At 31.6% G+C, this 12,444-nt stretch overlaps 1 protein-coding gene across 2 annotated transcripts in view; it reads right to left on the bottom strand.

Annotated features, from left to right (window-relative positions):
• Positions 1 to 415: 415 nt before the first annotated feature.
• Positions 416 to 12,444, bottom strand: part of LOC110611200 (mannosyl-oligosaccharide 1,2-alpha-mannosidase MNS1) — a 29,466-nt gene continuing 17,437 nt past the window's right edge. Inside the window, exons 10-15 of one of the 2 annotated variants that reach the window (XM_021751376.2) lie at positions 9,209 to 9,317; positions 8,533 to 8,631; positions 7,086 to 7,166; positions 5,610 to 5,780; positions 5,273 to 5,336; positions 751 to 1,084 (exon numbers count right to left, since the gene is read on the bottom strand). In XM_021751376.2, the coding sequence (XP_021607068.1) occupies positions 5,295 to 5,336; positions 5,610 to 5,780; positions 7,086 to 7,166; positions 8,533 to 8,631; positions 9,209 to 9,317 (502 nt within the window). In that variant the 3' untranslated portion in view covers positions 751 to 1,084; positions 5,273 to 5,294. Of the gene's footprint in view, positions 1,085 to 5,272; positions 5,337 to 5,609; positions 5,781 to 7,085; positions 7,167 to 8,532; positions 8,632 to 9,208; positions 9,318 to 12,444 lie in introns of both variants that reach the window. The other variant, XM_021751374.2, reaches the window with a different exon arrangement.

Genomic DNA, 12,444 nt, shown 5'->3' with positions numbered 1-12,444 from the left:
CAAATTGAGAATTTTATCTTTAATATTGATATAGATATAAATTTTTGTATCATGTTTTCTGATATTAAGTGATTAATATACTCATTTGTTAATTAGAGCAGTTATTTTTATATTAAAATCGAATACTTAAAAGTGATTCTTCTCTTACATTGCTAAAGGATCTTGCTTTGAATTTATTAATATAATATATATATATATATATATATATATATTTTAAAAATATAAAATTTTATAGCAAAATTGAAGGCCATACTACAAAATAAAATTAAACCCTGACTTAAATTTCTGAATCCGCCTCTCACCATGGCCTTACCCTTAAGACAGAATCATATTATAAAGGACACAGGCGTATGGAAGTTAGAAATCTTAACAACAGGATACTATCAAAAAGGGGAAAAATAATCATGCCCGTTAATTGTCAAAAATATAAAACCGCAGTATAGTATTTTCTTTTTCAACTTGTTCCTATTAAATAGGGGTAAAAATAAAGGAAAACCCATACATTATCCTCCAGGATATCACATGTGCTCATACACTCACGAAGATGTTGTGATAGTCAAAAAGGAGGGAAAAAAAAATAAAAATTCCTATAATATGATACTAAGCTTAGGAAATTAAACTACATTCTGAGTTACATTTCCATCTGTGCTGCCATTCCTTTCTCAGGATAGAATACAACAATTTCTACAAGCATGGAATGGAAAATTTTGTTGAACCACATTATTTCCTATTGCAAACAGCATTCCATGAGGCCTTCAATCTATATTTTTCATATTGATCAGCTTATAATTTTGTATAGTCTCCTCATCTAATCAAAGCCTCAAAAATACGCAGCAAATGAATCCTAATTATCAGTGAACTGACCTCCTTTCCTGCCATGTGTCCTACTAGTTTGCTTATATTCTGAATACCCAGAGGCGTCTCCCTCTCGACGGGTCACAATTCTAAGAGGATGAGCTTCTGTGTTGAAAACCCACTCGTCTAATGAGATGACTGAAGATGGTGAGAAAAGGAGATAGAGATACTTCAGCGTCTCTGCGAGGAAAAAGCTTTGCATCATATTGTCTTTGACACCGGTATTGACCTGAATAACAAAAGCGAGGATTTAATTACTATAATCCACCTTTGCCAAATAACAACATTTGACTCTCTTTTACAAGCATGATACTCTTTTAAGCCAAAGTAGAAATGAAGGAAGAGTGAGTTCATTCTTTTGTTCCCATCCAATTATTTAAGACTTCTTATTCAAAATCACAAAATTAATAGAAGAAAAATATAAATTTAGTGTGCTTATTGTTTACTGCACAAATTTACCATCTAATCCTGCTCCCAACTTCTCTCTTAAAAGTCTGCTAGCAAGAATTCCAATAACCATCCGCTTCATTAAACACCAGTCCAACCCACCACTACATCTATATTATTTTATGTTTGAAATCAATAATAAAAAATATTTAATTACATAAAATTTTATGTTGCTTTTCATAATATAGCTTCTAATAGTTAGTAACTAATGTTAAAATAAAAAATAAGATTTAATAAATTATAATTAACAATATTTACTTTTATTTTAGTTGGTTTTTAATATTTAATGTATAAAAAAATACATGGAAAATAAAAGTAATAAATTAATTACAAAAAACTTCAGGTCTTCATATCAAGCCTTCCAAACACAAGCCAAATTAAGAGTCTCATGCGCATAACTCACAAATCTCCGCCTAGTCACAACTCACAACTCTAGTGTGCATAAAACCTTCCAAACCTCAACTAAATTAACCATGAAAAACACATTTGGTACACCCACAAATAATATTTTCACACCATAGGACTATCTAAATTTTGGCCTTTGTATATCATCTTCTCACCCATTTGTATATTTGGTAATTTTCTTATAGTATTAGTAATGGTGTAATCGAATTTTGAAGAGTTCAGACTCGTTTGGCAGAATTATTTAAGAGATCGAGCTCCAAATATGAATTCGAGCTCAACTCATTAAAAAATTATTAAACTAGAGCTCGATTCATAAAAAACTCGATTATCACCTTAACATTATACAAAGCTCGATTATCACCTTCACAAGTCAAATCGAGCTCAGTTCATTTGTATACTCAAAAAACTCTAGTTCAAGTCAATTAAACAAATAAATCCAACTCAAGTCAATTAAGAAACTTCAAAAAATTTTCTTACATTAAAAATCTCATTGAAATCTCTTAATATGAAATTTTAAAAAGAGATTGTGCTTTTGTATAAATTTTCGATGTGCAATTAAGGGAACAGCAGTCAGCACTAGCGTTTATTGCTCTATTTATTACTACGTGAACTTTGTTTCACGTGTAGGTTTCTGGCGCAGTGGCGCAGCAAAAATTTTTCAAACCTTTTTCTTTTTAATTTTCTTAATTTTTTCCTTTTTAATTTTCTTATCAATTAGCTAAAAAATTACATAATAATAGATTAAATATTTAAATATTTTAAGGTTTCATTATTATTTTTTTATTATTATTTATAACTTTAAATATTAATACTTATTGACTCTAATATTAATTATAAAATCTTTAATTAATTATATAAAATATAAATAAAACAAGTTTAACATCATATAACAAGAGTTCAATAATCATTTTTAATCAAATATGTAAAAAGTTTTATGAAAAATTTATTAAAGTATATAAAATGAAATTTAAATTTATATATAAAAATTATATCTACGTGAAGGGAGAGTTATATTTAAATTATATAATTTTAAATAAAACTACATAATTTTGCGGCTAGCACTAAGAGATATTAATTTATTTATCTTTTAATGACTAACAATAGTGAATTAAGAAAAACTTGAAAAATATATCTTTTATAAAGTAAAAAAAGTGTCTACTTAAAGAGATATATAATGGCAGAGAAAGATATAATCTAGAGTATAGTTATTCAATCAGCGGAAGATATATAGAGTAACAACATATATGATTATAAAAGTTTAGCATTATTTAATCACGTAAGAGTTTAAAATTAAGATAGAGAAAAATAATACAAATAAATATCATAGATTAAGAGTAAATTTAAGATAATATCACTTATATATCATTGTTATAGTATGCATAACTTTTTCCATGAGTATTTATAACATTACTTAATTTGTTTAAGAATATTACTTAATATTTATTATAAAGGATTTATTATTTACATTAAAACATATTTATATTTAATATGTTAAATTTATTATTATATATAATCATAACATTAACTTGTTTTTCTATTATAAATTTAAAATTAAATTATAAATTATTATATTTTATTCAAATATATTTTTTAATAATTATACTATAATTAAATTATATATAAAAAATTTACATTAACATAAATATAACAATACATTTATAAAATATAAAACTAATATAAATATTCAGGTGAACTATAAATGATATAACCCATGAGCATATTTAATGAGTTTATAAACAAGCCAATTATTGCTTGTGAGCCTTATAAATAAGCTTGTTCACAAGGCAAACTCATGAGCTTGATTAACCAGCTTGTTTGCAAGCTGGCTCGCTAGTATGCTCACGAGCTCGTGAACTTGAAAATAAAATGAAAAGGGCCCGAGCTTATGAGTTTTTTGTTTTTTTTTTGAAATGGCTAAACTTACGAATTTTAACGAGTCGAATACTACTAGACTCAAATTCCGCTCGTTTATCAAGCAAGCCTAAAAATTGAACTCAAACTCGACTCATTTAGAAAATTAGTTAAGCCCGATCGAGCTGAATCTCAAATAGCTCACGAATAATTTGATTCATTTACACCTCTAAGTATTAGTGCTCAAACTTATCCTCGTGTTTTCCAACAATATATATGCAAAGTCCAATTTCAATAATTTAGAGATGGTAAAAAAAGAAGAGATACTTCAGACTCCGCTGCATTTTGTATAAAACTCTAATATCTTCTTTTAAAAAAAAAGAAACAAGTCCAAATCCGTCCCTATGCTTTTTATCCGGGCCCAAGCCCATTCTCATCTTTTTGGCCAAATGAACCCAAAACTTCACATCAAAGTTCAAATAAGTCCCAACTCAATAAAATGTAGTATTTTTAATATTCAAAGTATTTATTATTTTAATTAAAATAAATTTTGACATAAATTAGAAGAACAAAGAACCCATCTTCAAACTTGCCCAGAAATGAAAGCATCAAAACCTAAAATTAAATGAAAGCATCAAAACCTAAAATTTATCTCTTTCATTCAAAGTCAATGAAATGAAATGGAAATGGTTAGTGGTTTAGCAATCCACCAAAAAAATGAAATACTATGAAACGATGCTCTAACAATTTTTGTGCAAAAAATGAGGAAATAATAGGTAGTTGGAAAACAGAATTGAATTGGAGACCTTTGCAGTCAATGAGTTCTCTCAGAACACTCATATCCACTGATCTCTCCTTTGTGACTGACAAAGGCACAACTTTTCTCAGAAATGTGAATCAGGTAATGGATTCCTTGCATCAAGATGCAGAATAGACAACAAGTTTCAATGGATTTTTTAGTGGCATCTATATCTAGGTGTTTGGTGATGGCCTGATGAGTGAAGTAAAAACCCTTTGAGTGTTTGAATTTCTGTGTTGAAGATGGGTAATGTTCTAAGGGTTTTAGCGGCATTGATCTTTGACTGTTTCAATATCTAGCTCTTGCGCCTTTTATGGTGAATGGTTTCTATATTAGACCATGGGCACCATCTTCTTTGTTTCAAATTCAATGATTTGTTATGGCTTATGGAATTTTGACGTGTTGTCAGTTGTGATGGATTTGTGCAGGAATTTGCTGAGTTGTGTTGAATTTTTCACCCAGATTATTGACTTTTTTGTGTTTTGGGTTGTTTTGTTGAATTTTTGATGTTTTTGTGCCGGTGATCTTGAATTTTTATGTAATTTATGTTTGGATTTCTGGAAGAGGGTAGAGTTGGACAATGTGTTCTTGATGTCCTTCAATTTCTGGATTCTCTTGAATTTCTGGATTCTCTTGAATTTCTGGGTTAGTTTTTTTATTTTAGTTATATTTAAAAATACAGAAACAATATTTTATTACTAAAAAATATTTTTTTGTTTACTACGGGCTGATTTGAACTATAATTTGAAGTTTTGGGTTTATTTGGCCAAAAAGATGAAAATGGGCTTTATTTGGACATCAACAAAATATTGAGGGGCTTATTTAAACTTATTTCCAACAAAATATTGAGGGGCTTATTTAAACTTATTTCCTAATATAATAAACCCAAAAACATGCCTTCTAATGCATCCATACCAAATGGTTATTGCTCAGACTCTCATCCATGGCAATTGATACCAGCTACCTCTGCCACTACTTCCTGTAATTCGTTTGCAAGCATACTCATTAAGAAACCACTTTTTAGGCAGGCTATTATGAATAAAAACCTTGCGGCCACAAGTGCACAGTAACTTTTGGCAACAACAATTTAAAGGAAAAATAGAATAAGAAGCACGGAAAGTATGACCAATCAAAGTCAATAGTTAAGGCTTCATTTTCTAAAGAAGAATCCCCTCTCAAGAAAATGTTACCCTAAAGTACACAGAATATGACCAAACACATAATATGGTTTAATGGATAGAGGAATGCTTACATCTTTCAGTCCCACATATCCAGTCTCATGGCGTGAGTTCTTTTCAAATGCTTGGAATATATTCCAACCCCACTCCTGGTATGTTTTGTTGCCTGTTAAACGCCACAGGTAAAAGAGCGATTCAATTGTTTCTGGTCTCAATATATTCCATGATGTACCCACACTCATATCCTGAAAACGTGATGTATGGAAATATTATCAGTATTTAGTATAGATAAACATTTCAATGTTGTCAGTCATGGTGACAAGAGCAACCTTTCTAAACAAGAGTAAACTTTATTAAGAAAGAAACATTACAAAAAGGAAAACATGGCATCCTCCTGAAAATGCAGTGCCCCCAATCTAATTGCATGATACTCAGTGAGAGTCCTCTAAACACCCCAAAAACAGAAGCCCGCAAAGAAGCGAGAAAGAAAGAAAGGAAGAAGGAAAAAAACGTCCCACAACAAATCAAAGGACAAAATTCTGGACCTTGAAAATACTTGCATCCTTCTGGGTAAACTGGCACCAATTAAATGCCAATGAGATTAATAGTAGGTTTCTTAACAACACGTGAGGTTAGCCTAATTGCAACAATTTTTAGTTCAAAGACATAGCGTCTAATTGAAGTCTTGCGGATATTAATATATTGTTCAATGACCATTAGTATAATTTATATAATTTACCTGACAAGGCAGTCGCTTTCTCCGTCTAAGCATCACTGGTGGAGCACAACAAACTAAATTCTGCTTTTAATTTATATAATTTACTTGACAAGGTACATCTAAATGTTTTAATAATAGTTCTTTTGTCCTCTTTCACATCTACTGTTCTCTTTCTCCTCTTTGTTCTCCACTTCTTTCTCCATCCATTCAGTACTCTTCTCTTCCCACATTTTTTCCCTCTCACTTGCGTTCTGCCAGCCAAAGACAAAACTAAAGCGTCTTTTCTCTCTAGTTAAAACTTAAAAGCTATAAATTTGTATGTTTCTTTATCTTGTTTCATCTCAAGTTTGTTTTTAAACTTTTGAATTCCTGTTACTGGTTTCCTCCATTTTCTCAATATCTTTCTTTTTATAGTTTACAGTTAATAGTGTACTTCATGGGAATACTGCTCTTTCTAATTATGTATTTTAGTTTCTGCAACTTTATCAAGAGAGCACTTTTCTTGTGCGCTTGTGCTCTAGCGCCAAAGGGACATGTTGCCCTGAGTGCATCTTTCACTTTGGACTACCTTGGTCCTCAAAGAGACAAAAATCAAAAGAGATTCTTCTGAAGTGCCCAAATCACCACACATCATAAACATAACTGAGAACAAAAATCACTACACTTGTAATGCACAGGAGATAACAATTATACCTCTTTTCTTGCAACATATCTCTTGTATTCGCATTCTAGAGAATAAACCATAAAAGGCCCTTACTTGACTACTAATTTGAGTGTTCAAATTTTTCCTAGCAGAGTAAAAAAAGTGATGATGATGAAATGGGTAACTAACCTGCCCTGGATGGAAAAAGTAGTTTTCTCCAGCCAATTTTGTTGGTGTTGACTGGTAGAAGTTGTAACATGTCCAAGCAAGCTGCAGAAGGGGAAATAAATAAATCAAAATCCAATAGTAAAGAGACTCTAAGGAATACACCCTAATGAGTATTGAAGAGATCAGCAACTCCACGATGTAAAAAGTGTGCTGAATGCCCAAGGTTGATGCACTTCTTAGCTCACAACCAAGTACCAACTACATCATCTAAAGCATAGATTCTCGGAGTTTTGAGAAAGGAAAACCCAACAAGTGAACGATACACTTAAATTTCCTTTTTCCATAGTTTTCAATTGTCCTTCTCTAGAAGTTATTATGGCATACTATTTCTAAATAGTATATACTAAATTATTTCCTCAATTTAAGTGAGAAGATTTCTCCATAATTTAAGGATGAGATGTCTCCTTAAACCAATGGATGTGATAGGAACGTAAGACTTCCTTCACTTGAGGAATTTGTCCTATATTTTTATATCATAAAAATTGACTATGTACTTTTAAACATAGAGTAAGAGATATTAAACAAATTTAGTCTTTCTGGTCTATTGTTCTCTTCTTTTTCTCTTTCTTCTTCTTTAAAAAATAAAACAACACAACAAATTGATTGCATTCAAGCATCAAAACTGCATCTAAACATACCTCAACTCCATTCTTTCTATAGGAGCTAAACTCACATTACATAGTTTCCATCTTACTTGTACTTAGTTTAAAACTCTTGCTCTCAAGAGTCTTTCTCAAAGCTCCAACCTTTTATTAAACTCGTTCACTTAGTTTCATCCACTAAGAAATCTACAAATAACATGCACCATATGATATCATCTTGAATATGACCGGTAATCTCATCCATAATTAAGGTAAACAGATACCAAAGCCAATCCCTGATGTAAGTTCACTGTTATGGAAAACTTGTTTGTCCCCTCTCATTGCCTTTACACTTTTGACCTCCACCTTATACATGTTTGTAATAATATTTATATACTTGAGATGACTCCTTTCTTTTCTAGTATCAAATAAAGAACTTTTCTTGGTACTTTATCATATACTTTTTCTAGGTCAAAGAATACCCTGTAAAGATTTTTTTCCTCTCCCGTTACATATTCCACATAAGCTTCGTTTTTATTAAAAATAATGCCATCGCCATTCATCATGTGTTTTAATATTTATAGTAATTTGTTTTAACAAGTTTTCTCCAATTTTCTAATAATTGATGATGAAAAAAGTGTAGTTTGGGAGTTATTAAAGTATTGGCATATAACATTGTGTTAGCGAGAACTCATAGTAATGAGGATAAAGTGATAATTCCAATTGATATTACAATATCATGTTGTGTTCATGAGAATTCATAGACAATTCACAACCAACCCTAGCAAAATTTATTTTTAAGGAGCTTTTTTAGGCATTAAGAATACCTCCTCTGCAAGTGAAAGAAATTTCTGGGAGTCAGCAGGCCCATAACCAGATGATCCTAAAGCTATCATACCTGGAGCAAAACATGCCAATTCATCCATCTGCAAAAATAAAGACAGAATCATGTAGAACATTGCAGAGTCTATTTTTCTTTTGACAAAGAAGATTAGAAAAGGCTAACAGGATAAACCCATACAAAACTAGGGGTGAGCATTTGGTCGGTTCGGTTCAAAACCGAACCGAACCGAATAAACCAAAAACCAAAATTTTAGTATTTATAAAAACCGAACCGATTTTGGTCAGGAACCGAACCGAACCGGTCTGATTTGGTTCGATTCGGTTCGGTTTGATCAGTTTCGATTTTTAATAATTTTTTTATTTTTTACACTTTATTTTTAATATTTTAAAATTTAATTAAAATATTTGAATCTTAATATAATTTAATTTCTCTATATTATTGAAAATAATATATTATTATCACTAATCGGTTCGGTTTTTTCGATTTTTTTCTGATCAAAACTGAACTGAACCGAAATTTCTGAAATTTTTAAAATTAAAAACCAAACCAAACCGAATTGAATAAAAAACCGAACCGAATTTTGAAATTAATTCGGTTTGATCGGTTTTTTCGGTTTGAACCGAATACTACTCAGCCCTATACAAAACCTGATATGTTACCTTGTCTGCCAACATATCTCCACTCTTCTCACAAATGTATGTGAAAGATGATGGTGTTGTTTTCCTAACCAAGCTTAATAGGCCTTTCATCGATTTCTCCCACATTTCTCTGTTTCCAAGATTCCACACGCCATTTAGATATCAAGCATTCCCACAAAAAAAATGGGTAGAAAACACTGCTAAATATTTCAGATTTTAATTAAAAGTAACATAAATAAACATCATGAAAATAGGAAAAAGAAGAGAGAATCATCAAGTTAAAATAGTTACACATGTTAAAATATGACTTATTCTGTTGTAATATTATCATCCTCCTCTCTCCCTAAGAAAAAGAAGAGAGAATCATCAAGTTAAAATGGTTACAAATGTCTTAAAATATGACTTATTCTGTTGTAATATTATCCTCGTCCTCTCTCCCTCTCTGTACATAATTCCCATTTCAAAGAGTTCAAGAGTGAAATGCCATCCTCCATGTATAGGTGCACAAACACATGTAACGTCAATATCACAGAGTCTCTGAGAGAAATGTAAACCTCTATTGTGTGTGCAAGCATGCACATTTAATCTCCATTTGTCCTTTACAAATAGTTATTTCTGTTTTATTTCTGACGTTAGGAAAGGAAATACTGGATCCATAAGATTAAGTAACCCATCCCAATTTAATTCCGTAGGACAGAGTAACTAGATCTTTTGTTTTCTCCAGAAACCTCACAAAGTTCACCTTTTTCTTTCTTTTGCCACAAATAATTAATGAATTCTGCTCCAACAAAATTGAAATTTATTTTCCTCAGCATCCAAACCAGTGAATAAACTAAAATTATCTACTAATTATGGCAATATGGCACATGATAGCAGCAGAGCAACACAAATTTCCAAAAGTGGTGTACAAAGCACTCTAGAAGTTACTTGAATGGTTTCTGTCACATATAGAAGTAATGAAGATCCACTTGAGAAGTCAAGCGAAGAACAAGCTGCCTTGGATGAAACTTCCAACGACAGCGAAAAGTGCATTGAGATGGAGCAAGAACAGAAGCAGAATTTTATTATTGATTTGGCTAATGCAAGGAAGGACTATGAGGCATGGTTTTAAATTGCATTCACGGAGTGTTCGCGGTCGAGGTCGCAGGTGATTGAAACAAGTCTATAATAGCCATAATGTGATGGTAATAGTATGGCGCTGCGCAAATTTTTCAAATCAATTTGCTAAGTTTATAAAATGATATGATATTGATAGATTTAATTCAGAACAATAATACAAATACATAATAAATATAAATATATCAAATATAGACTATATAACTTAAATGAAATATATATAGAAAATTTTAACAAAACAGAATTTTTTACATATACCAAATAAAACTTAAACATATAATTTTACACAATTAATTTAATAATCTGACATAATTAAAATAATTTCTGAAAAACAGTTTAAAATAACAAAAACCATGCAATCTTTATAGATTGGGTAAACTAATAGCTCAAATTAGAATTTTAACTCAAAACTAACAGTTTAATCCACATTTAAAAAAAAAAAAAAAAAGAAAGCAGAAAAAACAGCAACTAAAAATGAAATACAGAAATATTAAGATGCCTTTTAGAAGAAATAAGCTTGGAAATGAAGTAGTTTATGAAAAATCTAAGCTTGTATGAGAAATACGTAGGAAAGGTTGAGATTGGAGAGAGAAAGGGAAGAGAAAACTTGAAAAACTTGGTCTCTAAAGTTGCTAGAAAGTTTTGAAACAGGTAAAAGTGGAAATAGGGCAGCAGAAGCTGTAGATAAGAGAATCTGAATTATTGGTAGTGGCCGTCACCATTACTTTATTGTCTGTAACAGAGAAAACTTGAAAAACTTGGTCTCTAAAGTTGCTAGAAAGTTTTGAAACAGGTAAAAGTGGAAATAGGTCAGCAGAAGCTGTAGATAAGAGAATCTGAATTATTGGTAATGGCCGTCACCGTTACTTTATTGTCTGTAACAGCCGGCTGTTACGGCTGCAGCTCAGGGGGACGTTATATAACAGCCTGACAAGTAATGTCACCCCCCCCCCCCCCAAAAAAAAAAAAAAATAAAATCCCTTACATAATGGCCATTACGTAAAACCCTGCTGTGAGGAGAAGAATGATGAAGATGGTGATGGGACATTGGAATCTGCAATGGGGAATGAGAAATTAGAATCTGTAATGGGAAAAACAGAAGTTTCACTACAATTCTGGATCCGGAGATTTTTGGAGAAGTTCTTGAAAGAAGAAAGATAAAGGTGTTATAAAAAGTGTAGGTATTGTAAGTGGTAGAATTTTTGGAGCCAAGATAGAGATTTCAGTTGTTGTAATCTTACAAGTCTTATGGAAGATGAACGGAAAATATCTAGAAGGGAACGGAAGAAAGTACAGCCATAAAAAAACATCACGTCTTTTAAGGAACAAGCATGGGAAATTTGTTAGAAGAGGGAAAAAAATTCTTTGTCCTTTAAGAGTCCACATTTCAGCCGGTAAACATGAAGGACATTTGTTATCCAAAATTCAAAAAATTAACTTGCTACAGAAGATGCTATTTGGATTCTCACATTCTTTCAATTGATGAGAAGTGCCTGAAATTCATTTCAATTTCCAGCATTTTCACATTCTTGGGGACAATAATGAGCTCAAGGTGAAGGTATTGGCACATACAGCAGGAATTAACTGTGTTGTAATTGGAGGGAAAGAACAGAGTTAGTTAGGAGGCAATTATCCTTGTAAAAAAGGAGATGTTGACTGTGTATTCATTCATACAAGAATCAAACAAGATTACCTCTCTCTCTCTCTCTCTCTCTCTCTCTCTCTATACCAATTCTCTTTTCTCTTCTCATCTAAATCTGTATATTCTTCTCTCACCTAAATCTATTATATTTCTTATCATCTGTATTTCTTCTTCTTTCTCATCCCCATTTTCTATTCTCAATTCCTATTCCTAACAGTTTCTTCAAGGACATAACATCAGCAAAATCATATGAAATGCATGGTGTGCTTTAGGGTTGATGTGGAAGAGTTCAGTGACAAATTTATGGGAAAATGGCACCAGCAACTAAGCATTTAAGGGAAAAGGGTCCAAATTGTCCAATTTGAGTGCTGAAGCAGACTAGCAGCACGCCCTAGGGCGCGAGCTAACCAGAATCCCCAGTCTTCCTTCAACACACCCTAGGGTGCGATCCCCAGCAACCCACATGCTAGGGCGTGTCCTACACAGTAAAGATATGGAA

The sequence above is a fragment of the Manihot esculenta genome, chromosome 3, assembly GCF_001659605.2.
Source record: "Manihot esculenta cultivar AM560-2 chromosome 3, M.esculenta_v8, whole genome shotgun sequence".
NCBI classification, from domain to species: Eukaryota; Viridiplantae; Streptophyta; class Magnoliopsida; order Malpighiales; family Euphorbiaceae; genus Manihot; species Manihot esculenta.
This window is presented reverse-complemented; position numbering and strand designations above follow the sequence as displayed.